Source organism: Opisthocomus hoazin, chromosome 8, assembly GCF_030867145.1.
Source record: "Opisthocomus hoazin isolate bOpiHoa1 chromosome 8, bOpiHoa1.hap1, whole genome shotgun sequence".
NCBI lineage: Eukaryota > Metazoa > Chordata > Aves > Opisthocomiformes > Opisthocomidae > Opisthocomus > Opisthocomus hoazin.
The window spans coordinates 20,748,739-20,776,648 of NC_134421.1; the positions used below are offsets into that span (position 1 = coordinate 20,748,739).

The 27,910-nt window shown below is 41.2% G+C and overlaps 1 protein-coding gene across 13 annotated transcripts in view; it reads left to right on the forward strand.

The window, feature by feature from the left end:
* ANKS1B (ankyrin repeat and sterile alpha motif domain containing 1B) overlaps positions 1 to 27,910 on the forward strand; it is a 457,460-nt gene that overhangs the window by 393,006 nt on the left and 36,544 nt on the right. For all 13 annotated transcript variants that reach the window (XM_075427661.1, XM_075427668.1, XM_075427657.1 and 10 more), the window contains 2 exons: positions 10,351 to 10,458; positions 15,793 to 15,972. In XM_075427661.1, the coding sequence (XP_075283776.1) occupies positions 10,351 to 10,458; positions 15,793 to 15,972 (288 nt within the window). The remainder of the gene's footprint in view (positions 1 to 10,350; positions 10,459 to 15,792; positions 15,973 to 27,910) is intronic.

Genomic DNA, 27,910 nt, shown 5'->3' on the forward strand with positions numbered 1-27,910 from the left:
ACCAGGATAATGTGCTTATATGTTGGATTCTTTATGTCCAGTTAAAATAGATTTAGGAGTGAGAGTTACTCTTGGTAGAAGAGTTTTGCAAAATTGCATGTATGTTATGATAAATGACTTGCAAAAGAAAGGAAAACTGTTCTTTTTTTCTGTTTTATATTGTTTATTTTTAAAGTAAAAATTTTATGTGTTGATATTGGTTTTTAGATGAGGGGAAGAGGGATTGTTGGGGTTTTTTCTGCTCGTTTTGCACGTTAGAAATCACAGTTTTGTCTCAACTGGAAAACCTGTAACCATATAGTAGTGTAATGAGCATGTTCCTTCTAGGGGCAACAAGAATGAGGGCAAACGTAACTTTCTGCCACCACGTAAGTGAATTTTATAAAGGAGATAATGATGAATTATTTTCATAAATCAGTGAGGACAGAACAAGAGCTAGAGAAGAGACAATTTAGGTTAAATATTAATGAAAACATAATTCGAGAATCAGAATGGTTAATCATTGGATCAAGGGTATTTGCTAAGTGACAGTATTTAGGATTATCGAAAGGCATGACTAGATATAGGGGAGGTTCTTGACATTAAGAGTGGTTGGGGAATGGTTATAAATGTGATTTGGGGCCTCTGACTTCTTGCAGCATGGGACTGCTGTCCTGCCATTAGCTGCATGCACAGATCTGCTAAGTCATTTTGGTTCCATGCAGGTCCAAAAATCCCATGCTCTGCAAAATCAGGACTGCTGATATTACTATTATCAATGAGAAAAGTGGGGAATGAACTGCTTGGCACTGTCTTTCCTTCTTTTGACTTTATTGCATGGGTTGGATGGGCCCAAGATAAGGAACAAGAAAAGCAAAGCCTGAGCCATGGAGATTAGGTTTATCCTCTTTTTGACACTCCCTTTGAAGAGAACTTTCCTTCTTTAGGAACATTTGATAAGGCTGAAGAAAAAAGAAAGAGCAGAGGTGAAGAAAACATGCTACACTACCCTGTACGAGGAGTCCTCTGCAGCCCTTCTTACTGAGAAAATTCAAATAGAATTCATAGCAAGAAAGCCGTTCCCATGATAACCCATTGACTGGTGGGTTTTGCCAGAATACTTCGTTAATAATGTATCTGCCCGAACTGTGGAATTCAAAAAGATACACACATCTGTATTCCTTTTAGTTTATAAAATAACTTGAAGAACAACAAGTTCGAGATGACCAAAGCTTTGCTGGTTTTTGCTGTTAATATGAAGTTCAGTTTATCTTTTAACTGTAGTACAAAATCAGCCTCCTATTTGGAGAGCTCTTCAGTACAACTTGCCCACTTGCTTTGTTATGATTTGGTTGTGTACGAAAACGTTTCTTCCTTAAGCCAGACTAATGTTGAATGTTTAATGAAGGAATCTGCGTAAGAAGATGCGTAAGATCTGAACGGCCCTATGGTTTCAATTTATCTCAAATCATGCAGACAATAATCCTTTATGTTGGAATCTGTCATGTTGCTCGAAGCCACAGAAGAAGAGCTTACTTGAGCTACCGACAGATGAATATTTTTGCCACTTTATTTGTATCCTTTTGTAACCCCACTTTTTGATGGTGTTCCTTCCTGCTCTTACCTCAGGGCATGAAAGAAAAAGATATTTTCAGAAATGCTTTTGCTGTCCCCTTGCTGCCCCTGGCAGAGTTAATCCAGCCGTCCTGCTGTGCTCATAGAGCCTGTTCTCTCCCACCCACGGTCCTTCCTCCTCACAGATTAAGAGTCAAAGTACAGCATGATGCCGGCTCTGCCTGTGATGTATGATTCTGCTCTGCCATGGTCACCACTGCCTTTTTTTAAGATAGTAGTAGCGTGGGTAAAGTTGTGATAGCAAGAAAGGGTATAAATGAAGCAAGGATATAAGGGAGAACTAATAGCTTTTTGTAAAGCTGTGTCATGTGGTTGGAAAATGGACAAGATTTGGTGTTCAGAATCTGACAAATCACATCACAATCCGGACCAAAATGTAGGTTAGACAAAATTGCTCTCCATTTATTTTAATTATACTAATCAATTAGACTACCTGAAAGAAAACAATAGTTGACTCTAGCTGCAGTGGAGGTGCATTGGTAGCTTTTACATATGTAGTAGCTTCTTCCATTTGGTGTTAAAGAATGAGATTGGTGCAGGTGGGAGGGGAGTGTGAAACCCGGGGAGGGGCGAGGGGGGAGTTGGTCCAATTTATTTCAAGCCACGATTTTCTTCCAGAGCCTGTAGTAATTGTTTTAATTGTTTTAATGAGTTTTAATTAAGTAATTGTTTAATGAGCAAATATTGCAAAACAGAATAGTACAAGACAACTGTGAAAGTAAGTTGACGGAGGATTTTTGTATTTATTATTTTTACACTAAGTTTGGATGTCATGCCATAACCTATACTGAGGTTGTCGGTCATTCAAAGTTTATTCTCTTGAGGAGTGTCCTTGTTGAAAGAAAAGTGGTAAAATCAGTCAGCTGGCTGTTGCTGTAGAGTGGGTAGAGCGATAATTGAGGACCCTCTTTACATCGTGTCATCTACGTAGGTGCGTATTTCCTGTGAAGCAATGAAATGAAGATCTTGATAGAGGTGACATCCCTGAACAGCATAACACAATGTACCCAAAGTAGAGTCAATGGCACCTGTACTAGCACATCAGAAAATGTGTTTTACTTCATCCAGTGTGCCAAATGCTGTCAAAACAAAGCAGTATGGCTGAGGCGAAGCAGCCACTCTGCAGTCGAGTGAATCCACACTGATTACTGATAAGACACAAACAGTCATGAGAAGAACAAAATTTGTCATGAATTGGCTACCCTGTCTTTGACAGGTTTGTTGCGGTCTGCAGGGAGAAAATGGCAGACACCTGACAGACAAACTAGAACTAAATTTAGTAACTGCTGAATACTAAAAAGCATAGGCTTATAGAACCGTAGTTTCTGTTAAAGCATTGGTTTTAGGGTTCTTTACAGATGTAATTTTTATGCTAACTGCCCTCTTTTGGGTGGCCCGGTGTGAAAGAAGCTGCAGTTCCACTGTGGTGGATGCATCTCATGTTTGGCTTGCACCACTGTAAGCACAAGCAGCTGCTGAAAATGAGATTTCCACCCCTTCCTCTTTCCCCCCATCCTTGGTCGTACTTTCCCGCCCATGTACTTGTGCGAGTGTTAGCTCCTCTGTGGTCAAGCAAGGAAGAAGATGAGGAGCTGGCCATCCAGAGACCTGCTCCCTGCCCACCTCCCAGGTCCGTTTTTGAGGTGGGTAGGATCCCTGGCGTGAGATCCCTGGGAGGTCGCTCTGCCGCGGCTGCTTCCGCTCTGCAGCCCAGCACCCCTCTGGTCATACTGGACCCTGGTGTCGTCTTCTGCAGATCTTCTTTCTTCTAAGGAAGCATCTCCATGCAGTTTTCATGACACATATAGGACAATTCACCTGTACTTTTGCAGTATATTGGGGTGAGTTGTGTGCTTTAGCATCATGCTATCAGTTCGTAATAGTAGAGTGTTGACGTTCCCAGTGATGGCTTTTTTATCAAAGGCTCCAAAGATTCTTCACATTTTTAGCTTCACGATTCTGTTACAGCTATTCTCTTTAAGTATTAATGCTAGCAGTAGGATAATAATGCATGATCAAGTTTGTAACTCTGGGATATGTAATACTTTAGGGCATAATTGTAATGTGGATTGCTGTGTGTGGTGTTCTGTGTGAACTGCTCTGTAGCACAGCCTGAATGCAAGGCATAGGTAGCCTCTTGGCATAGATATGGCTTGAACTAGATATTAGTCCTTTTGATGGGAATGTTTTACAATGCAGACAAATAATTTTATTAAACTGAAAATACTTTAATGCAATAATAATTAGGTCTTCATACATGCAGCTGGTAAGTTGCAAATGTACCAGGAAACTGAAGGTGTCCTGAGTAATGTCTCATAACATTTGTTCTTATCCTTGGTCCAGGCTCCACTGTCTAGTATTTGGCTTTTCCTTCTGTATGTTGAAGAAATTCTTTCTGTAGTTGTTGTGTATCAACAAGATGTTGATGAGTTTAAAAAAAAAAAGCATAGAAGGACCTCCATTAAGTTGTAATGTTAGAAGGAGATATTTAACACCTTCCTTGTTTTTTCATTATTTTTACTGCTGTTTTTATCAGAATATATATAATTGCATGATATAGAAATAAACAATCAATTTTAAATTCTAATATCTGTATAATTAACTGATATTCTCATATTACAGAACTTACCTTTTAATGACTGTGTTGGTTATAACTGTGAGCTAGAGTAATCTCCATTTTTGCTCCAAGCGGCGAATGACTGTTTTCTGCCTCTGATTTTTTGAAAACATTCATTACTGTATGTTATTAGAAAGCTTGAGTGTGTTAAGAAAAAAAAAGCTATTTATTCAGTAGACCAAAGTCCCATTCTTTAAAGGGGCTTGTTTGTGATTTTCTTCCTTTTGCTTGGAATTAAGTCCATGGTGAAATTGAATCACGATCAGAAAAAAGATCAATTCTAGAGCTGTTAAAATTTTCTATGGAGATTTGTATTTTATCTCCTGTTTCTTGTTACACTAGCAGTATTTCATGCTTGTGTACAGATTAATGTGCTTTGCTGATAATTTCATATTAAAAATAGATAAATTATTAGCTCATTATGAAATGTGTTGTAGTACCAGTAACTTTAATTATAATTTATCTGCTGTGTAACTAATCCTGCAAAATACTGCGGGATAAGATACTTGTATTGCATTGCTATATGATTAACACTGCAGACTTCAAGGAGGTTGTCCAGGAACAATACTCCTGGTCTCTGTGACCACAGATTTTTCCAAATGTGATCTGAACCAGTGCCTGGACCTGTCATTAGCTTGATACACAGGTGGAAATACGAGTCACTAGAGGAGGGAACAGTCTGAGAGGTCTGTCCTCTAGGGCTCAGTTTGGGAATTTATTCCACTTTTCAAGCTGTCCAATGTTTTTTCCACTTACTGCTTGTGAAAACAGAGAAAATATTTTCACTTTATGTGCAGACCTGCTTAGTGCTTGCTGGTTTTCATGTAAATATTTTTTTTCAGCCTTGTCTCTTAGAATAGGTAATCATTATTGTAGTAATCTTTGTGGTTTTATGTATAATAGACATTTAGGATCTCTGATTTATATTTTTTGAGCCTTTTGTAATAAAAATGCACATATGTAATATTTGTCATTATATCTGAGGCTTGCAAAATCACTAAACTGTGGTGTTTTTTTTTTAAAGGCCATGGGTTTAACTTCTTTTTAATAAAAAAAAAAAAAAATTAAAATATGGTTCACAACATAGCCGGGGAGACATCCTCAGGAAGTACAATGGCCAGGTCTCAATATTGGTCAGGTCTTGTTTCACTGTATTTTCCTGGGTTTTGTTAATGAAAAATTAAATCAGTATTTTTCACTGAGATATTAAGGTTTATCAATTACAAGCACAAAAGCACAGTCACTTTTTTTTTAATCTTTAGTGAGCCAGAAATACTAGCACCTGAGATTTTCAGACAGCCAATTCTTAAACTAATGAGAATTTGGCAAACAGTTTAATGACAAAAATGGCTTTTCTGGCAAAGTCAGGACAAAAATTCCAGCGGCCTGGGTAGTACCAAAAGCTATCCTGCAAACTTCTGCAAAAACTATTAAATCCTCATGTGCCTGAATCTGACCTGGGATGGCAACGGCTGAGCAGTAATGTGCAGCACTGCAGCTCAGAGGGGTGTACAACCAGGGTTCAAAATTACCTTTACTTGGAGAAGACTTTTGGCCTCTGATTTCTCGGTACCATTGAACTGGAGATCTGCAACTAAACTATATACTGGGGGGGGGACACACACACAAATAAACATCAGTTCATCACAATAATGTATAGAAGCGGGACTTACTAGGCAGCCATCTGTCTTCGTGAAGCGCTGTCACCAAGACAACTGACATCTGTTTCCAGTTGGGTAATTAATTCAGGGGATAATGGCGCATGTTTCATATCATTATGATATGAAACCGTCAGTCTCTTAGAAGTCTTTTCATATGCATAAAGACTGATTGCTTCCATTGCAGGTGTGGAAACCAGAGGTGTCTTGCCTCTAGTAGAGTTGCAGCAAGTCTCTGATCTGCAGGGGCTTTGGAGCCTCTCTGCTTTCACATGCCTGCGCTTCGGTGGGCAGTCCAGGCTTTACAGGAAAAGCCCTGCACTGTTAAAAATGGCAAGGGCTTGTGATAATTTAGAGTTGGAAGGAATCAGCAGTTACAGTCGGAAGAGTAAGAGCATAAAGTATCCCTAAGTGAAAAATGCAACAGAAGTGTAAACTGGATTTGGCTGTGTCTGGTATTAGTAAGCCACCGGGCATTCAATATCACAGCTGACTCAGGCATATTTATCTTTCAAAATATGCCATTTGTTACACTATGTAATCATGGTCAGTATGTGGGGTGGGGGGGGTTCCACTTTTTTTTTTTCTGTAACTGTTGTTCACTGACAGCAGTTTTATGTATAGGATTTGTAAAATTTTTAATAGTTGTCCATGCTGGGAATTCATGTAGCAAGTGTATTTAATCCTTTTTCAAATTTCCAGTTAAACCAGTCATGATGGTGAGGTGAGCTGTACTGGTTGGTCTGGGCTCTCTTCCTGCGTATTCTGGGCACTGCCATGTTGTAGGATTAGCCCTGCGGGGCGGCGTAGTCACAGGAAAGTAGTAATAATCAGTGTATCCTTCACCTGCAATTCCAGATACCCTGGAGTTTATTCCAACATAAGCAGCAGTAAAATGGTTAATAAAATTGAATGTAACCAGCATTTGTGGCTGTTTACTTGTGCAAATAGGAAGATCACACCTTGTTGGCGTGTATTACCATTTTCTCTTCTTAAATTCTGAAGTAGCTGATGCTGCTTGCCAAAGAATCACTAGTACTATTCTGATCACTCTCTACTTTTCCACTTTAGCGAGTTCCTAGTGTCTGATTGCTACTACATGCTTAGTCCAGACGACTTGTGCTATTATGGCACTGATTTTAGCCCATACAGTAACCTTCCAGATTATTCCAAAAGAAATCGAATTGATGTCTTGAATTTCAGTAGTCTTTATAATACCCATTTTTTTAAAAGTAGAATAATTGTAAAAATACAGTATTGGATCATACTATTCAATTGGAAGAAAAGATCAGGCAGAAGAACGTTGCAGAAATAATACTTGGTTTTAGATGGAATAACTTGTTAATTCCAGCATCTGCACATATACAGTCATCAGGGACTTACTGGGCTACATGTGTTTGTTTTTTAGAACATCTGTCAACTAAGTCAGAAATCTAAATGCGAAGTGTTGCATTGGTTACTTTTGTGGATTTCTTACATTTCCTAGTGGAATTTCATTTTGTATGCTAATCACTGGAGAATATAGAGGTAAAAATAGGATTAAATTTGTGTGCATATCTCATTTCTTTGGACAAATGACTTGCTTCCTTAGCCGTTAATTGTATTATAGCATCAAATATAAGAAAATATGATATGAAGTTGCATTATTTTTGTCTCGAGTATCCTACCGTTGGTGTGGAAAGAGGCATGTCATATACACACTTTTTTTTTTTTTGTCCCGCTAACAAAATAACAGGCTGTGGAGGGCCTTGAACTGCTCCGAACAGTTTCATGACATGTTGTAGCTGATTCCTGCAGCCACACTGCAAAGCTCGTTTCGTTGTTATGTTTGAAGTGGGCTACAATCCGTTGAACAAAGTGCTTCACTGCATAGCACTTAGGTGCATTGTATTGATTGTCCCTGTAGCTCAGTGTTAGCATGTTCAGTGTTACCTGGGATATGGGGAACTAACTTGTGGGCTAAATAAGTGCAAGACTTTTAGTGGTTATCTGATACACAACATTAAGATATTTCTAAGATACTGCTTTAGGCGACTTTACCGTTGCGCACCGGTGACCTATGTTGGTCATATTTGACATTTTTGATAAATACTGTTGGGGATAATCCATTGCAGAACAAGTTTTCAGAGTTTCACGGTGTTTCTTAAACTCTCATAACCCAGATATAGAAGTTTTTCAGAAAACAGTATTTTGTATTTTTAAGCTAAGTAACAGGTTTTCCAAGTAAGAAGATTACTAGGGAGTCCATTTCCAGAAGAATACAGCCATCTTCACTTAACAGAGTATGCAGTCTGGAGGAGGCTGGGCTACATCTGACGGTTGGCTGAGGAACGTATGTTTCTGTAGGTTGCTTATTTAAATCCTTACCACTTCAGGTTTGGGATGACCACTATTTTAGTAGAAAAACCAACTGCAATTAAGCTGTACAGCGCTTGTGGTGTTCAAAGATCTGTATTGCTTTCAAATTGAGTAGTTTTTGAAATAATACAGTTGTTTAGACCCGTCTGCAGATCTCTTAAGTGTGAAGTCCCTCAAGACTCACGTCCTTTTTTCTCTGTTGTTCAACAGCTCTGTAAAGTCAAAGAGAATTGCTTTGTGTGGTTTGATATAGCTAATAAGGCAGTCAGAGTGCTGAGGACCTTGAAACAACCCAAGAACTCTAGCTTGAAGTAAAATTCTCTGGGTAAATGCTCCTGATGATAGGGAAGCAATATGAAAGAAGCAAGTTCACAGAATTGCATTACCTGAGTAATGCTTAAAGCAGCTGTAGTTCATTCACGTGTTTCATATAGTTAAATATGGAGATAAAGTGTGCACCCTCTGTTTAACATTCAACATAAACTGAATACGTAACCAAGTCTCCTGCATGCCTCCAGCATTTTTGTGTGTGCTGCGCTATCTCAGCTTCACTCGTGCTTCTGCAGATTTAGAATATCAGGAGAGCACGTAGCGGGCTTGTGGAACTCTGTAGCTGGGGTCTGCTGGTGAGCTGCAGGGTCTGCAACAACCCTGTAAGCTGCCTCTCAGGGAAGACCTCAGTCTGTTCCATGTCGTAGCCCATTGCTTTGCAGATGCAGGCAAACAAGATGTTCTTGACGTTCAGCAGTATTAGATGGCACAGAGATCCAGTGGACGAAGTGTGGATGAATTCGCATGCCCGTGGATAGGCAGGAGTTCACCCACCAGAATAACAATGGCATGTTGCTGTACCATAACCTGAGGTATTGGTTCTAAGAGATCCCGTAGGAGAGTTGTTGGGGTTTGGTTTTTGTTTGTTCTCATGAATTGAGGTATTTGTTCACTTAAGATGTAGCATTTTCAGGGTTTTTTGGGGACTATTACTTTTTCTATGTTGGGTGAGAAGTTCCTCTCAACTGAAGGGTGTTGACACACGGTGGTCCTAAATATAGTGGGAAGTACTGCTTTCTGAGAGGGAATGGAGGCAGCTCTGGTGTATGAAACCATATATACAGTCTGGAAGAGTTACGTGAGGACACTACTTTTCACAGAGCAGAGGCTTGCTTCTACACCTAGGGCTGCTTTACACTTTGAAGCCATTGTAGCCATTAAAGAATAGCATAGAAATACGATTTTTTCTTTTTCCCCGTTAATGCTTAGGTTTTCAGCTTTCTGCTTCTGCCCTCTCTGTTTTCCTGAGAGCAGTGGTGGTTTTGTATGTGTCAGGGACATGGAGAGATACAAGTGGGGAGCAGTTTCAGTAAATTTGGAACACCTTTTTGGCAGTGGTCTTGGAGTTCGGACAAGCACAAAGTATTTGAACCTGTCCACAGATGGTCATGTTTGTGTGCAACAGAGATTTTTTTCATTGCATCTGATGAAAGTAATAGACGTCCAGGACAAAGTTTGTCTGTCCTGTGTTGCTTAGCAAGGATGATTCTACACGATAATGGAAACTGTATGGGCCATTTGAAGGTTACCCGTGAAAGGCATGGTGAATAGATTTAAAAATGATAGCATTTATTCATTGTGTGGTTCCTTTTCCCCTTTCTTGACCTTTCTAAGCTTTTGCTGGCTGTTCCTCGCTCTCTTCCTCATCCATCCCATGAATCTTTTTAGTCCTCATCATGCGCTGTTTGCCTGCACCTCTACGTCTCCTTCCCCAGTCTCCTCGTCTCCTTCCCTTGTTTTTGCTCCCGCTCTGCTGCTTTCTCTTGCTGTTTCATTTTCCTTTCCTGCTTACTCATTTTTGACCCTATATTTTTTCAGTTTTCCACATCTATACCTGCTTTGGTTTCTTCCTTTATTTTGCAGGGCTTTTCCTCCCTTTGAGCTTGCCTCTCATTTTCTCTGCTGATTGCCTTGCACTGCTCTGTCTGCTTAGCCTGCGTAGGGGACTAACTTGCTAAAAGGTTTAAAAGAAAATGGCTTCACTCTGAATGGATCTTCATTTAATGATAGCAATGTGTTCTATTTAATGAGATATTTTTGTTACTATTTCAGGTCTTAAAAATTAGCTTGATTGGCCACCGGAAGCGCGTTCTGGCATCTTTGGGAGACAGGCTTCACGAAGATCCTCCTCAGAAACCACCTCGGTCAATAACCCTCAGGGTGAGTCCCCATGAAAATTTGTTTGCATTTCTTGAAAAGTCAGCAAGTGTTTCATACATTCACATGAAAACAAAATGACCGCTTCGAATGAGGTTCAACTTACCTCACTTCAGAAGTTTACAGTGTAGACATCTTAGACTGACCTGCTCAATCATACCTCCCCATATAGCCAGCGGAGATAAATTGACATTTTTACAGGGTGATTCATGTGTCCTGTTTCAAATGTCTACCTTAGGATGAAGTAAGTAGTATCTTAGAAGTACAAGCTTATCTTCTTTGGTCGAGAAACTAGCTCAGGAGCAGGTGCGTACAAGCTGGACGTCTACATTTGCCCTCAGGAATCCCAGCCCAGCCGATCAATATTGCGGAAGGAGCGTTACCATTTCCCTTTCATGTGTTCAAATGCTTGCACGTACTTTTCAGACATGTGCTTTATGCTTTCTTTAGAGAGCCTTTTGAAAGTGCCGAGCTACAAATGCCAGTAAGATGTTTCTGCGTATCAAAAGTTTCATCACGTTTTTAATTTTCATTTGTATTCCCTCTTTCAGAAACCTTGTTGCAATGTCCCTGGGGTTTTTCCACTTGACTAGATTTAATCTCCTCTCGTTACCCCACCTTCACTCAGTTTCTCCATTCCAATGCCTTTCCTTCCTTGCTGTCCATTACCCTTACAGAGTTATGTTCTGATGACCCATCCCTACTGTGTTCTCTCCAAGGGAGTTCATATCAACACTTCTTATTTTGATACTTTAGGTCACACCTTTTGCATTTGATTGGATCTGATTATTTTCATGGGGCTGCATTTCTGCCTGGAATCTCATTTGGGACTAAATTTCCAAATGTCAGAGGGTGTCTGAGCTCCCAAGTTAAATTTCCTAGTGCAAAGAGAAATCGAAAAAGACAGAATGAGGGCTTATTTTTACATACACTTACAATTTCTCTGACCAGCCTGTTTTCACCCTGCTTATTCTCAGCTGCTACATATAGACATTTTAGATCTCTCCCCACCCCCCCAAATTCAGCCTATTCCTAATGCCACGTTGAAAAAGATCCCACAAGTCTATAACGTCCTGCTCTAAGGCACATTGCACAAACATGTGGATATTTTTCTTCTATTTTGTTTTTTATGTATTATGTGAAGGATTCCTGATGTATGGCAGGTGTTAAAACACTCTCAGGAAAGAGGAATCATTTGAAAGTCACACGTTTTTGCTCAAGACTTTCAGTGCTCTGGACTGGGGAATTAGTTCCTCTTCAGCAAGTGGGAAAGTTACCACAGCCCATGTTACTGGTTAGGACTGTATATTCTAAGTTAATAATGAAGAGAAAACTAGATGTCCTCCATCTGTAGTCAAAATGGTAAAAAGTAGTCTGCTGCTCCACAGCTAGAGCTACTGATGCAGGCAAGTGCTGAATGTCATTCATTACCTCTTGGTATTAGAGTTTTCTGATAGAATCCTAAAGAGAAGGACATGATTTTGGATTAAGGTTTTCTTTCCATCAACTGCTACTATGCCATTTCACATGAAACGAGGACATAGTATTTAGTCTGCAATTTGCAATGATTTTTAGCTTGAAAATTGGTTTACTTAAACTGTCTGCTGATACTGGAAGATTGATTTGTATAGAATCATGGAATGGTTTGTGTTGGAAGGGACCTTTAAGATCATCTAGTTCCAAACCCTATGCCATAGGCAGGGATACCTTCCACTAAATCAGGTTGCTCTAGATCAGTAGAAAAAATTAGTTAATTGTTTAAAGAGTCTACTTTTAAGATCCCACAGCAAACCTAAGCATGGCTCACACTTCATATTTTTCAACTTGTTTTGTATTAGATAATAATAAAAAATATTTCAAGGGGAAAAAATGGTTAAATATTGAGGAAAAGCAACAAACATTAAAAATATCCACAAAATCAGTTATTCTCACAATAACTGCGTACTAAGGAAAAGTTATTTTGATTTCAAAGTGATATGCTGGAAAGTTACCTATGCAATCTTGCTTTCCTTCCTTGAGTGCATTATAATCTTTAATTACAGGATCAGTTTCCATGTTATTAGTAGAATCTCATCCTCACCTGGTCAGTGCTGGAGACTGGAATGTAAACTGAAGGAGCAACAATTTAGGCTGAAAATCAGGAGAAGCAGCATTACAGTAGTAATGATAGTTTGACACAAGGAATTCGTGGTTAGACGAACATCAGTGGGGCATGAGGTGCACCCGGGCAGTCTGGGGAAGGATCTCTTAAGCTCCCTTCCAGCCCTGACCTATGTGGTTTCAGGTTTACATCACTGGCAGGACTGAGAGGTGGGGATGAAGCGGATTTCAATAATGAAGTATATGATCAAGCATCCCTGCAGGGCATGTGTCCCTGCGTTCACAACAGGGTGCAAGCATGATGCGAATACCTGGTGACTGAAGAGTAGCACGGTACTGAGGACATGATAGGACCTGCACAGGCATTCACGCCTGGTCTGCAGATTTGTTCAGGAGATGAGAAAGTGGATATGGAGTGAGGAAGAGGAATGAAGGAAGAATGGGAGAGAGACTCATGATTAAAGGAATAGCTTTAGCTATGAAAATACAGATTTATACTTGCTTTTGCCACAAAGCCCTTGGATAACGCTTGGTAAGTTTATTTAGGTAATTGCCTAATATGCAGGCACTAATTGTATGTTACCGACATTCTACATATTTAACTGGAGTCTGGAGTCTGATTTATACAAGTGCTGAGCACACAGTGCTGCAAATTAGATCAACAGAAGTGGAGTTTTGAATACAAGCGCTTGGAAGATCAGGCAATAGATACTATAATTGGGCATCCAAAGTAACTGATATATTTTAACCTTTGTTTGTGTGTCCCCCACACTAAAGTGGTGTTTATAAAATGCCAGAAGTCACAAGGTGTGGTGAAAATAAATTGATTGACATTTGTAAAGCACTTAGGAGCATCATGAAAATGACAATATTAGTCATCCTATCTTCAGAGCAGAATTTGAATAGAGTTTAGGGAAGGGGTTTGGGGACACGAAACGAGGTGAGAATGAAATACTGACTACACGATAACTAATGATAACACAGTGCTGAGTATATGACAACATGCTGCACAGTTGAGGATCCATCTGTGCTGTGAAGGACAACTTTGAGAAAATAGCACAAAATCATACAATTACATACTGTTCCATAATGCAGAGGCACCATAATTCTGTTATTTCTTGACTTTGTAATTCTTGTCTGTATTGCCTTGCCAGCAATCTTCCAATATAGATTTCTGAGTGAATTTCCTCTTTATATGCAGTTTGATAAAATATGAAAAGCTCGACAAGAGCTGGAATCCGTATATCCCTTGCACGGTCATCCATCACTTCGATGCGCTGATGGCCCTGTCAGTCTACGAACAGTGGGTGAATCGTGATTCAGAGCAGAGAGATGTTGCTTACCTGGATGGAGGGGCAGGCAGCAGTCATTAGAAAGGATCTCATTTGGAGGGCTGTACTCGGGTTGGTTTCAGGGCAGAGGCGTCTGCACCATCTAGTCAGAGTTGGGCCTGTGGAAGAGCTGGGGATAGGCTTTAGGCATTACGTCTCACCAAACCTTCTGAGTGTGTGCAGATTACAGCTTTTCAGAAGCTTTTAACTGGGCCAGACGTAGGTGGATTTTCGTGAAGGAGGGAAGAAGACTATTCCTAAGAGGAGAACACTCCTTCCTTTGCCTTGGGAAATGTCAAGTGCTTGTCTCAGATCATAGGAAAGCTAGAGAATTACAAAACAACAAAAAAAATCCCAGTTAATGATAAGTTGCTAAACAGCTATATATCCCTGATTTTAGTCAACCAACATGAAGAATACAAGTCTGTTACTGTGATTGCAAGGAATAGTGTCACATAGACTCCTACACTTCAAATATTAACATCAGATGTTACTATCACTTGAGTGCATACAGAGAATTGCAGCTTTCCTTTCCATTTGCAAGAGATTACAATGCTCTGGTTTCTTACACCAGATCTTGTTTCTTAACGGCATGGAGTAAAGTACCTTGATGCTTTTCAGAATTAGGTTTGCTTCAGTGTAATCATGCATGAAGTATCCACTGTAATTCTTTCTTTAAAAAGGCTAGGTTTTTTACTCTTCATGCAGCAGGTTTTTCCTTCCTCTAATTTTGGATCCCTTCTTGTTGTTCAGTATTGAAACAGAGTGTTACAGTAGTAGGTAATTTAGACAAGGTCTGCACTGTGCAAGCGCACTCCTGGGTACCTTCTGCCTCCAAAGAACTTACTATCAGAGAAATCTCTAGTGTCAGATAAATTGAACTAACACTAATTAATTGAATATAATTGATAAATTAAATATACATCATGAACAAGGAACATGTTTCCCCATCCCCTTGCTATGACAGTGTTTTACAGTCGACACTGGGGTGATATGTGTGCCGACCGGCTGGCCAGGGCTCTGTGGCTCTGCTCCTGCTGATTGTAAACTCCAAGATGGTGTTGAACGGTGGGGCTGGGCACCAGTGTTTGTAATCGGTGTTCGAACAAGTGGTGTGATGTGCATGAGAACAGGTGCTTCCAAACGTACCTGTGGTGGCTGGCTGGGCAGTGCGGTGGCAGATTCTGGTAAAATACATTATCAGGAGGACATGTTTAGCTGTTTATTAGAGTTCATCTATCAGTTCGCTGTGGTATTTGCACACTGACTGACAGAAGATCACAGTTCAGCACGGATTGCAAGAAAAACATGGTAAAATATTTGTACTCTGATGCTTGCATGCATTCTAGGAATTGCTGTTTAGTTTGTTTCTGATATCCAGTACTTCAAGTTAAACGGATATTTTGCAAGACCTATAAAAATTGAAAACAAAGTGCCTATATTTTGTAAATGTTCGTGCATTTCTTTTTTCCAGCAAGAGATGTTGCTAGAGTTCAGATCACTTTCAAATCACTTTCACTGCTCAGAGTGGCTGCTCAGAAGTGGTGAGAACGTATTTCATCTTACAAATAGCTAGTCCTAAATCATGACTTTATTTGGGCCTTGACGAAAAGTAACTCACTGTTTTATCTCTCTAGCAGTCCTACAAGGGAGTGTGTATTGCACACAGAAGTTTTGGAGAGGGAATTTGCCGCTAGTTCATGTAAATAGTGAATTATTTTTCCTTCCGCATGGGCTCTGCATCTTAGGTAGCAAATCTCAAAAGTTCAACCACAGTAGCCTCTACTTCAGGAATTGTTCCTTAATTTTTTTTAGTATGTATAATTCAAATACCCTTTTAAATGAGTGGTTTGAAGTCAGCAATATGCTGGTTTTCTTATGCTGCATTTTTCTCCTCTCTGTCCAGGAACCCAGTGGTAACCACACTCCTCCTCAGTTGTCTCCATCACTTAGCCAAAGCACTTTCACTACTGGTGGCTCCCTGGACGTTCCCCACATTATCATGCAGGGCGATGCAAGGAGAAGAAGAAATGAAAACTATTTTGATGATATTCCCCGGTCAAAGCTGGAGAGGCAGATGGCACAGGTAGGATTAAAACTATGCCATTGAAAGGCTGTGCCTTGCTGCAATTGGTACAGAATTAAACCACCCATAGCTGTGGGTCATATAAACGCTGAATTGTAAACTACAAAAATTGACAGTTTTTCCGGGCTGACTGTTCCAGTTCTCTATATTTCAAACAGTGTAATTTGGCGTGCAGTTTATCCTGAGAGGTAGAGTTTTGGGGATGTTTCAATGCCCAGAGGCTGCGATGAAGGTGCCTGCTGCGCACTGGAGCATACAGGCTCCCACCAGCACGGACTCTGCCTCTCGTTTCTGTAAGAAGGTGCAGATTCCTCAATTTCTGAGCAAGCTAGATAAAAATAAGCTGACATCAGTTCAGTGCCAGAAACTCAGAGGACTTGGGGGGTGGTGATTGCTGCATTTATTAATGGAGGGGATCAGCATTCTGCTAAACTTTGTGATCTGGGGATATATCTTGAGGGTTTAAAAAAAGATTTAACTGTGAAACAACTCATTTAAGCATCACAACAACACTAGACTCGGCTGGCTGTTAAATCAAACTGTTCATGAAAGAAAGCCTAAAGTAGTCTTCATCTCTAAATTTCTTCTCCCAACCACAATATGGGTACTGATAATTTTAAGTCAGGCATGCGTTGACCAAAGTGATGCCTTGTACCATTCTAAAGGGCAGTAAAGTTAGGCTTGGACAGCCTGTCAGCAAAAATGCCTTCAGATGAACTTGGCTGTTTTTTGGTGGTACGCACAACGAAAGCCAGCCAGGTTATAAGCCGTGCAGTGCTTTGCAGCGCGTGTTGAAGACAGGGCTTTGATTTGCCGTCAGAAGCAGATGGGCAGCCAGTGCGCTTCCTGGAGCGAGTCTCTCTGCGAAGGAGCACGTTGCTGCGTGCTGCCCTGCGTGAGGGCTTCCCAGCAGTTCTCTGCCTGCCACAGCCCAAAATAGAGCCCCTAGCCAAAATTCAGCCTCAGAATGGAAGCAGCTATGCAAATAACTGTGTTATGGTTAACATAATGAACAAAAGGCTCCAGTCTCTCAGCTAATTGCATGAACAAGAAGTAATTAAATAAACAAGCAAAACAAAGTGCTGCTGTTACCTGGGAAAACAGAAACAAATTTAATTCCATTTGTTCAAAGGACATTTCCAGGGAAGTGAAATTGCATTTGGTCAGGTGGGGCTGTTTGCTTCCCTTTTTTTAATCTCCGAATTTTCTGCTGTGTAATCTTATTGTACAGAATTAAGGGGAAAGCTGCCTAGCGAATGAGCTGTTTTTTGAACCAAAGTGTGTTGGGCTGTTGTGGCAAGAACAAGGTTGAGCTGAAGTCCAGCAAAGAAAAGCACAGTTTCAAACATGAAAATGTTTCTTTGAAGGTTATGAAATTTAGGTATTTGAGCGTGAAACATACACTTGCTCATGGCTGAGTAGACGGGTTCATCTACTTAGTTCATTTTATCACTTGGTTCACAAATCCTCTCTACCTCTTTTAGTCACTAATATTGAAGAAAAAAAAAAAAACCACCAACAAACCAAGCCAGAAAACATACTAGCAATTCTTCCTTTTCACTCTTCTTTTCCTGTTTGAAGTCCTGATATTCCCAAGAGGTGTGACATACTCATATATGGCACCTGGAGATTTTCTTTGGGCTGTTAAAAATTGCTTTTCCAGAAGGACTGTGATGTATTGCATATCCAAAGAGAAAACTGAGCAGTTAGTACTTACACCGCTCCAAACCACTTTAAAATGAATTAAGTGCTGGTTTTTTTGTTTTGTTTTTTTTTGGGGGGTTTTTTTGTGGAGTGTGTACCCACTGAGTGAATGACTTTGGTGCCTTCTCTCTATCACCGTGGAATATCATCCTCTGGGACACTAAAGGGGAAAACGGATTCAGATGAAATCCATAAAACAGTGTTTTGTGTTAGTCCCTGAACTCCAGTCTGTTTGGAGGCTTTCTCAGCTCTGCCACCATATTCTGCACTCCTGATGTATGTAAAATTCCCTTTGACTTTAATGGGAAAGTCAATGACTCCCTCTGGTGATCATTCTCACTAAATTGGACTCACCCCATTAAAAGGCTAATCAGGGATTTCTTCAACCATTCTAGCCCAAAAATAGATTTTTAAATTTATTTTTTGCAATATGTGCTTTGCTAAAATGAGCCATATTTCCTTCAATCTTTTCCCCCCAAGCCCCTCTAAAATTAAAGGTAAAATAATTGTTTCTGGAAAATAAAGGAGATCCAACTGATTCTTAACATGAGCCTTCTGCTCCATGTTTGGGTTTTTTTTAACTAGCAACTTCCTCTTTGCAGTTTGCAGGTTCCTTTGGCATATGTCAGATCAACAACAACTTCTGAGCTGATACTAGTCCAGCTTTCCACCTAGAATACTTCTCACAAACAGAATGATCTAGAGGGATTATTGGAATTGCTTTGAGGATATTCTTTGTCTTAACCCTTTCTTTGCTAGGCTGTTTGCATGCTGCTGTATGAATCTGCATGTTTGCTGGATGCTATAGTAGACAAATGTGCATAAAGACATCTTTGATGCTGTGATTTTTTGAAAAGGTTTTAGGTGTCTTATTGACGATGAGATTAATCGGTATTTTTATGGTCTTGAAGAGACAGGCCAACATGGTACTGAGAGCTTATTCATGGTATTGCTTTCATGAATTTGATTTTATATCAAAAATATTAGGGTAAGACTATTTTTAGCCTCAATTTAAAAGCTAAATTCTGAAGATCTTTTGAGAAAATGGTGAGATCTGACATTTCCATCTTTACTATGGCCTATGTTTTCACTAAACTTCTACATGGGAGTCATCAAGTGTGTTGATCTTTGCATCGGATATCAACTACTGTTTGTTAAAACAATGAGCGTATCAGTTTAAATCAGTTTTCCTTTGATCTGCTAAATGGATTTAAACAATTCTCTAAACCGTAATCAAATCTGCTTGTAAGTAATACAACACTTTGTTTCCTGGAGGAAGCACCAATTTAAATTTACTTAATGTGGGTGGTTTTGTCTCAAGGCCAGCATGTACCTTCATTCACAGTTCCCTGGCAGATTGTTTGTGACCTAAGAGGGGAAAATCCTAATACAAACAATGAGTCTAACCAATTGAGATTCCTCGCTGGAATAGGTTTGGTCATCCCACTCTTCAGTTGGCTGTCCAACTTTGAAAGTCTGACATCTGGCTGGGTGAATCACAACGGCCAAAAAGGTAGTACGGAAGGTTGTGAGATGGTTTGCTTTCCAAAAAAAAAGGGGAAAAAAAATACAGAAAGGATTGAGTAGTCGGAGTCATCTTTGACTGTGGATGTTGAATTCTGAGCCTGCAAACTGTAGATGAATATGGTCAAATTAACATAGTTTAAGTAGCTGAGGTTGCTCTTAAGATTGCCTAAACCTTTAAAATAGAACTGAAACCATACAGGCAAAGCCTAAGGACTTTGGAACCGAAATCAGCAGGATGAGTCCCATTGAAGGAGTTGGGTTCTTCATTCATTCCTGAAATCATGATAGGGGGTGGGGGGCGGAATGTATATTTGCGGGGAAGAGCTTTGGAGGTCAAAAGGAAGCGTAGGATTTGTAATTCTTCAGGCAGCAGAGAACCTTCAGGTACTAGCTGCAAGCATGTCTCTGACCACCAGCCCTGAGGCTGTTGCTACTTGTTGCTCGAGCCAGTGACATACGGTGCTTTTAGCCACTGTGGTCCATAAGACCTCTTGCCATGGTGTTCAGAGTGCTGCACCCTGCCCCGAGCCGGGAGCGAAGGCCGAAAGCATCCCCCTCACAGCCGGTGGGCAGGGAGGTGTGGGGAGCACCTCTGCCCATGCCACTCCTTGCAGAAGCAGAGCCTGGTTGGGCATCGCCCTGGTGCTGACGCACGCTCTCCCCATGGGGCTGAACCTGCGGTGCACCCCGAGGTGGGAGAGGACTGTTGTTTTGGGAGGCGGTGGGCGGGCGCCTCTCAGGGCTCTGGGGAAAGCTCCGGGCTGTGTCTGCCTCTGGGAGAAAAAAACGGTAATGAGTCAGAGTAGGCTTTCTGGTAGGATAAACTTAGTCATGGCCCATGTAGGGGACACCCCAGTGGGCTGTGATGGAAGGAAGAGAATCCTTCAAGATCTCAGAGAGTTGGAAAAAGTATTCACAAAGGCTGGCAGGAGAAGTTCTTTTCCAGACATGCTGAACGCAGACTTAATTTTGAAAGCCTCTCTGGATTCTTTGGTCCCATGGTCTGAGGGCTCTTACTATTTTTATTTTTTTTCCTAAAACACAAGATAACTTAAATATAAGGTCATTGTAATGATTAGATAGTAAGTTTGAAGTAAAGCTACCCCGATTGTTTGGATACTGCCTAGTAACATCATTTTGTGAGATATTATAATTCATTGCAGGGTTAGGACTGATATGCGGGAGACAGTCATTTAAATGGACTTAGTACCAGAGATCCTCTATGTACAGTAGAGGAAAAGTGCAATGAAAATAAGAGACAGAATTAGCGAAGGCAGGTTTATAGGCAAATTGTAAAATAATTTTGCTGTTTTCTGAAATAATACCTTGAACTCAATAACATCTTTCACATACTTCACAGATACTAATGCCTTCATATTTCCAGTGCACTGTGGGGCTGTGCGGTTTTGATGTTTTCCATTTTACAGCTAAGAAAACTGAGGTACAGGCATGTTGCAGTTTGGCTAAGATGACACTGAAAGTTTGAAGGAGCCAAAAATAAAACTCTTGTCTCATAAGACCCACCTTTAGTTTTTTAACTTTTAACCACAGTGTGACATTTTTTTATTTGCTTGTTTCCTGTTTGTTTTCCTGTCTCCTTCTCTGCTTTGGAAGGATTTAAAGATTACGGTGAGTGAAGGGAAATATGCCCAGGAGAATACTGGCGTGTAAAATGAGATTATCTAAGGAGCAATGAAGAATGGATTTTATCAAAGGTTGAAATTGCTGGTGAAATAACAGAATTCTTTACTAGTAGATTTAAGGAACAATAAATACAAAAATACGGTTGTCTAGATTATTTCATTCTGTTATTATTTCTAAGGTATCTTACGTCCTTTTTTTATAAGCATAAAATAGTGTGTGTTGTGAGGATGAACAGACAGCCATTTTAAAGACAAGTGTGTAAAATCCAAACAGAATGCTCTAAGGTTCATATTTTTAGGTGCATTTTATTTTTAATATGGAAAGATGACTGAACTATGAAGACCTTCAATCTAACATCAAAAGAGAAATGCTTAAGTGGATCTATTTTTATTGCATGATGTAGATGTTACTGGCAGTTGTCTTTTTAATTCAGATAGGTTTTAATGCCATCGAGGGCTGTATCTTGAACTATATATTTCAGCAAACTTTCATCTGTAAATCCCTTGAGTATTGTGTATTTAATGGACAAGTAAACTGATAAAGACATTATAAAAAATCTAAGTAATTTCTGCCTGAACAGAAAGATACAATTTTTTCAAGAATGTTACAGAAGCTAGCATTTCAGAAATAAAGTCGTGGGCTGTGGATCATACATACATGCTGCTTCAGCATATGGAATTAAGGGGGCCGCTTCTATATTTGGTGTTAATGATCCAAACTAAAGCCATAAATACTACACCAAGAAGGGGACAGATGTTCTTTCAAGATGGGGACAGATGTTCTTTATTAATTTACTGTTTCCACACTCAGTCTTATGAGATAGAAGCACTGCATTGGAAAGATTGTATGAAAAATGGAGGAGGATGGTATGAAAAATGGAGAAGATGAGGTAGTTTCTACTGTTAGATAAACTATTCTCATTGAAGAGCTGAATATTTCAGAGTCAAAGCTGAATTGTAATATCTAACATTTACATTTTTGAGCTGCTGGAAAAAGGTTGTACTTAGAGTTTGGGGTGCTCTTCTGAAAGAGTCCGCTTTTTCTGTTGTGTTTTTTGGCTAAAATGTAGATACCAGTACCTGATGTTCAGGGACCAAAGTCTCATAACCTTTATTAATATTTTTCCAGAAGTTTGTATCCTCTGTACAAGGCTAAAAGGCTGGGTCACGCTTGTAGCCGGCAGCGCCAGCAGAAGGGGTGTTGTTGATCGGGAGAGGCTCAGCTGCTCGCCCTGGGTCGCAGGGCCAGAGCGGCGGCTGTAAAGCCGCACCACCAGGAGCCAGGCAGGGCAGCCATAGCCTCAGCACAGCACTGGGAAGACCCTCGGTGGGTCCTCCCCAGCAGGAACCCAACTCCTGGGTTACTGGATCGAAATCGGATGAAAGCTGACTGCCTATCAGAGAAGATCACCATCGCATGAAGGAGGGTGTCAGCTGGGGGAGAGAGGAGCACAGCTGTGTTACGAGTGCTTTCTCATCAGAGAAAGATGTGCGAAGTACAGCTCTGCGTGGAGGAAGAGGTGGAGGTGCACAGGACCCAGAACATCGGCCCTGGCATGGCAGGTTGGCTTTCCTTCTCACCCTGCTGCCAGCTGGAAGGGACGATCTCTACAGGCTCGCCATGGTCCTGGGCCAGCTGTCTCCTTTCCAGGAGCGTGCTGGCCATGGCACGCACCTGCTTGTGAAAGAAACCTTGCTGGGAGCTGTGGACAGGGTGCACTGACCTGGAGCATGGCATTGCTGCTCACATCCATCACTCGCTGCCTTCCTGCAAGAAAGCCATTCCAAGATGGCCAGTGATTTTCCGGAAATCTTCATGTAAAGTATTTTCAGGAGAAGCAAGAGAAATACACCAATGCAAAACACAGATACTTGTCATAATAAGAAATGTTATTTCTAATTTCTGCTTCTCTAAAAGAAATACTAATTTCAGATTTCACTCTTGTCTCTGAAGATCTTGTTTTCAAAGGAGGATCTGTGATTATTCCTGCTGGCAAGACCAGCACTCCCCAGAGCTCTGGGGACATTCAGGGAAGCAGCGTCTATTGAGATGGTAGAACTGCTCTCCCATGGTCCTAAAACATTTGGAGTGGTGATTACAAAAGGGACTAGACAACCCCATTCATCCAATTTTCATTTGTTTCTTTCAGCTGTTGCACCTTTAAAGATTGTTCACCATGCCAAGAGTGATTTTCTGGGATTTGATCCAAAATTCTCCTCATTTCTGCAGCTAGACTGAATTATAGTTAGCGGGTTAGATAATGTGCATCAGAGGGAGCAGGGTTTGCTGCTGTTCCTCTCCTTCCCTCTGCGCCTTGCTGGGGCTGCAGGGCCAGGGGATGGGAGTAATTTCCCAAGGCTCAGCTGTGCGGTGAGACAGCGGAAGAAGCCAGGGGGAATAAGCCGGGAGGTGATGTTCAGCAGCTCCTCTTCTGCCCATGCACTGACTCTGCGATGTGGAAGTGCGAGAGAGGGCAAGATGAGCCTTGCCAGGGAAAAGTGGAGAAGGCAGCAGAAGGTCAGGAGTCACCAGCAAACTTCTCAGACCAGCGCGGGGGTGAACAGACCATTGGGGACCCATGTTTACCTAAACAGGGCCATGCCCTGGTGTTTTCTAGACTTGTGTTTGTTGTTGCTCTCTCCTGGATTCCCTTAGTGTGCCTCCATGCTCCCTGAAGTGCAGTGGTTAAAACTGGATGCCGCTCCATATGGGACCTCGCTGGTGGCTGTGTATGGTACAGAAGTTCCTTCCCATGTGTTACAATATGCTACTTTTATTAAATACCTCTCTGGTTTTTTTTTTCTATTTAGGAGAGGGGAGTTCAGTGAAGGGCCACCAAGATAGGCGGGGGCTGGAACACTTGCATTTTGAGGGGAGGTTGGGGGTCCAGGACTGGCTGGAAAAAGGTGACTTTGGGTACAAAAACTGAAAGAGGAGAGGTGCTGACTGAATGGCAAGAGAGACTTCCACTCCGTGAGGACAGGCAAGCAGGAGGTTAGGTTGCTCAGAGAGGCTGTACTTGGAGGTTTTCAAGACCTGACTGGATGAAGCCTTGAGCAACCTGGTCTTATCTCACACCTGCTCCTGCTTGGAGCTGGGCTTGGAATGCAAAATTCCTGAGCTCGCTTCCCGCCTGAATTGTCCTGTGATTTATTTGCTTATTCTTTTGCAAGACTGCTGTATCTAATTTGAAGTATACTAAAACTTCCAGATCTTTTTGTGTCCTCTCCCCACCACCCTTTTAAATTGCTCTCCTAATTTATTTGCTGTTTTATTTACTTATTTAACCTTGCATTCCCAAGGAATGCCCTTGTCTTACTGAATTTCATCTGAACAATTTCTGTAGTTCATCAAATCCATTTTCAGTTCTTACCCTATTCTGGAAAGTCCTTGACTCCTGGATCCTGCATGGAGCAGGTCATAGCAGATTGCCTCAGCATGTTCGAGTCCAGTTGTGCTTAAATACCAATAATTATTCTCTAAATGTGCATTTCAACTTCGTGTGCAACCACTGCCTTTTGACTCAAGCTAGTTTGTGTGTGGGGCGTCTTGCGTGTTGCCGCGTCAGGAGTTGCATAGTCAGTGTCCAAGTCCTTGCTGCTGATGATCTAGTCAGCCAGTTTTCCAACAAAGGAAGGAGATTTGATCTGAGATGATTCATACTGAACAACCTCATAATAAACATCTTGAATTTTTCTTGGCCCATAGAAGCTGTCTTGGGTAACACATGGAAGGCAATATTATGCTTTTTCTTTGTTATCCTCAGTAATATATACACAGACATAGATATACACACATGTGTGCACATATTCCTAAGCGTTTATTTCAGGTGGCTGGGAGCAATGTCAGAAGGTCTTATAGGCCATGAGGACAGGGGGATTGTGACTGGATTTTTAAACAACATTTCTGGTAACTTGCTGGTCTCTGTAGTTAGGCTGACTATAACTTTCTGAATCTCCTTTTTCTCCCATCTTAAATGTTCTTTTAGCCCTTCTTTGGTCCTTTCAGTATCTTCTAAGACTTTCCGAGGATAATTGTTCCTAGTTTAGGTAAATCTTTGACATTTCAAGAAGTGCCATTGAGTGAAGTTCATCAAACTGTGCTGAATACATCAGGACTGCCTTCCACCCAGCTCCTGCTCCTCCTGCATAGGCTGTCCAGGTATTCTTTTCTGTTGCTTTCCTCCTTTCCTCTCCTTAGAAAGTATATAGTTTCCATGATCAATCTTACTGGTTTGTGATCTTTTCAGTAGAGTTATTTTTATTGGATTATCAACCAAGTCTTCCCTGTCTGTAGGGATGAAGCCTCAAGTGAGTTCTCCTTAGATAATTTTGTTCACCTTATGAAACACGAAGTTGTCTCCAACACAGCCTACAACCTTGAAGACCTGTATAAGTACCATCCTACAGCTTTTCCAGTAAATATATGAGTAATTAGAAAGACTTAAAGCAGATGGAAATGTGCAAACATTTTGTAATATGGTTGGCTACTCACTTTGCAACAGGTGTCTGAAGTAATTATGCCCTGTTGTCTTCTGTCGTAGAGGGAGTTAGCAAGGAGAATAAGAAATACTGTTTCTCATGTGAATGTGTTTTCTTGAAATCAAGCAGGTTAAGTTAAATAGGAGAAATGAAAATGTCCTTAATTCTTTTAAAGGACAGTCATAAAGTGATTAGGATACCATGTCAGAACTGTGATTGCTGGGAAGGGAAAGGAGATGGATGAGTGGAGGGCAAGTAATGTGGAGCCTTGCCTCTCTCTCTCCCTCTCATGCCATTAACCAGCCACCTCTATCATGGGTAGCAGATGGCAGGAGGTGTGGAGAGCAGGCCATTCGCTTTCCTCCTTCCCTTGCCCCTCCTGTCCACCCACAGTGGCTAGACAGGGAAGTCTTTTATGCATGGGACATCTATAGCTATCACAAAAATTGTATCATGATAGCAGAGTCTTGTTGCGATGTTACTCGTGACCATTTATCTTTTGAGAAGAATAAGAGAAATGCGTGTTTGATACTAATCAGGTAATAGCTGATGATATTTTTTTGCTCTTCTTTGCCATATTACTTAGGAAAAAGTTCTTTGTAAAACTCTTTTTCACAGAAGCTCTGTCAGTGGTATTAAGTGCCCAAGTGTATTTGTGTTTATTATGGTGGAAGTGCATCCACAGATTAAATTCTTTTCCCTCTTTTTGAGGGCATATGTTTTGGGAGCTGAAAATTATAAGTGTTTGAAGCCTAATCCCAGTTCTCCCTCCTACTGCTTATTTTCTGGCCTCAGATACTCACTTAACCTTTTTCATGTCCGTGGTTCCTTCCTCTTCAGCACAGGGGTATGCAACTTTGAGTATTTCTCCTGGAGGTTTCGTAATTCATTAAAAAATTTCAGCAGTTTGAAGACATGAAATATATCTATAGTAAATGCTAAATATTTTTACAGTGGTGCATGGAAAAGGTTGGTTTCTGAATTTGAATTCATTACCTTCCGTAAAATTAATATTCCTTCTATACTGCATTTCAGTACCTTAGTCATTCAAACATTAATGGGTGCAGAACTGAGTAATGAGTTTTGCATTGCTGCCCTTCTGCCTGGGCATTCGTGTAGTTGTGGGAAATTCTCGGTCTCTGCTGGTCCACTTGATTTATTACTGATTTAGTAAATCGAGACACCTGTATTTAAAGATGATTTAGCTTAATCCTAGATCTTCCAAGCCTTTAATTCTGGAGGTAAATCTGTGGGACGGGGCACTTCACTTGAACAGTCCTTGTAGCAGAGACATTGACCCAGAACTTGTCTCTCGCAGTTGAGCGCTCCAAACAGCTGCTTTTATGCACTCTCTCCAAAGAATTAAAAATGCTAAGGCAGGCTTCCCTTCATTTATAAAAGGGGTTGAAGACAGCCTATCTTCTGCTGCTTTAACCTGTGAAAGAGAAAAGTGAAATACATAGATGTGAACTCCCTCAGTCAGCGAAGGGCATCAAATTGAGAGCTCCCAGCTCCTGGGGGGAGTCTGCTAACCCGTGAGTATGTTTGGGAGAAGATGAGCTGGGGAGGGAGGGGCAGGGTGGGTACCATTAGCGTGTGTAAGGAAGGATTGATTCCATGCCCTTTTTTATAATGATGCAACCTAAAGCTTGCGTACACGCTGACTGTTCCTGAGTTAGCACCAAAGCAGCCGATAGCTCTGTCCGGTATATTTATGGGTTTACATGCTGCAGCACGGCACGGCTGCTGTCGCGGCATGGCTGTTGGCACAGCAGCCCTGTGGCTCGTCCGGAGAGCCCTGCATGGCACAGCCAGGTGCTGGCTCCCGGCTGCTCCAGACGAGGCACCGCACTGCTCCCTGAAGGCGAGTCCTCAGGAGGGGCAGGATTTAAGGATATAGCTTTGTCTCCAGAATAGCAAGACAGTGAGAACTTGCTGTACGATATGACAGCATCGCGGCAACCACATGCCAGCACCGCTAGCATCAGGGAGAAATAAAACATCTGTTAGCATACGGTACCGTGCTGCCTTACCTTACCCTTTCCAGGACCTCAGCAAGTGTCCCCAAATAGCACTGCAGTATGTTTTCTTGATTACCAGATGCTTGGGGATGCTGCACCTGGCATGAAAATGCCACCTCTTTGACTCTGCTCTTGAAAAGCGGAGGCACAACCTCCTGCCATGGACTCCCGTTCAGGAATCCGCCCCCCGGGCAAACAAATGTGAGCATCACGGTGATGGGCATGGCTGGAGCATCCGGAAGTCAGTTTGCTTGACATACAGGAAAAAAAAGGTCATTACTGCCAACTAGTGCCATGTCCTAATAATGGCACAGCAGAAGTAGCTGGAGTGGTGTTCGCTACTGGCCTTGCACCGAGACTACGTGTTCATCACACAGAGGAGGACAGTTTTGTAGCGAGTTGCAGAGGATGAGGTAGAAGACTGTGAACCAAAGTCAAAGTTTTTATTAGCTAATGCTATCAAAATGTAGAGCCCTGTACATCACAAAGGAGAAGCAAATAACTTTGAAAACAAGATGGAGAAGAAATTAACGAGATGATACAGGAAAGCTCAAGAATTAC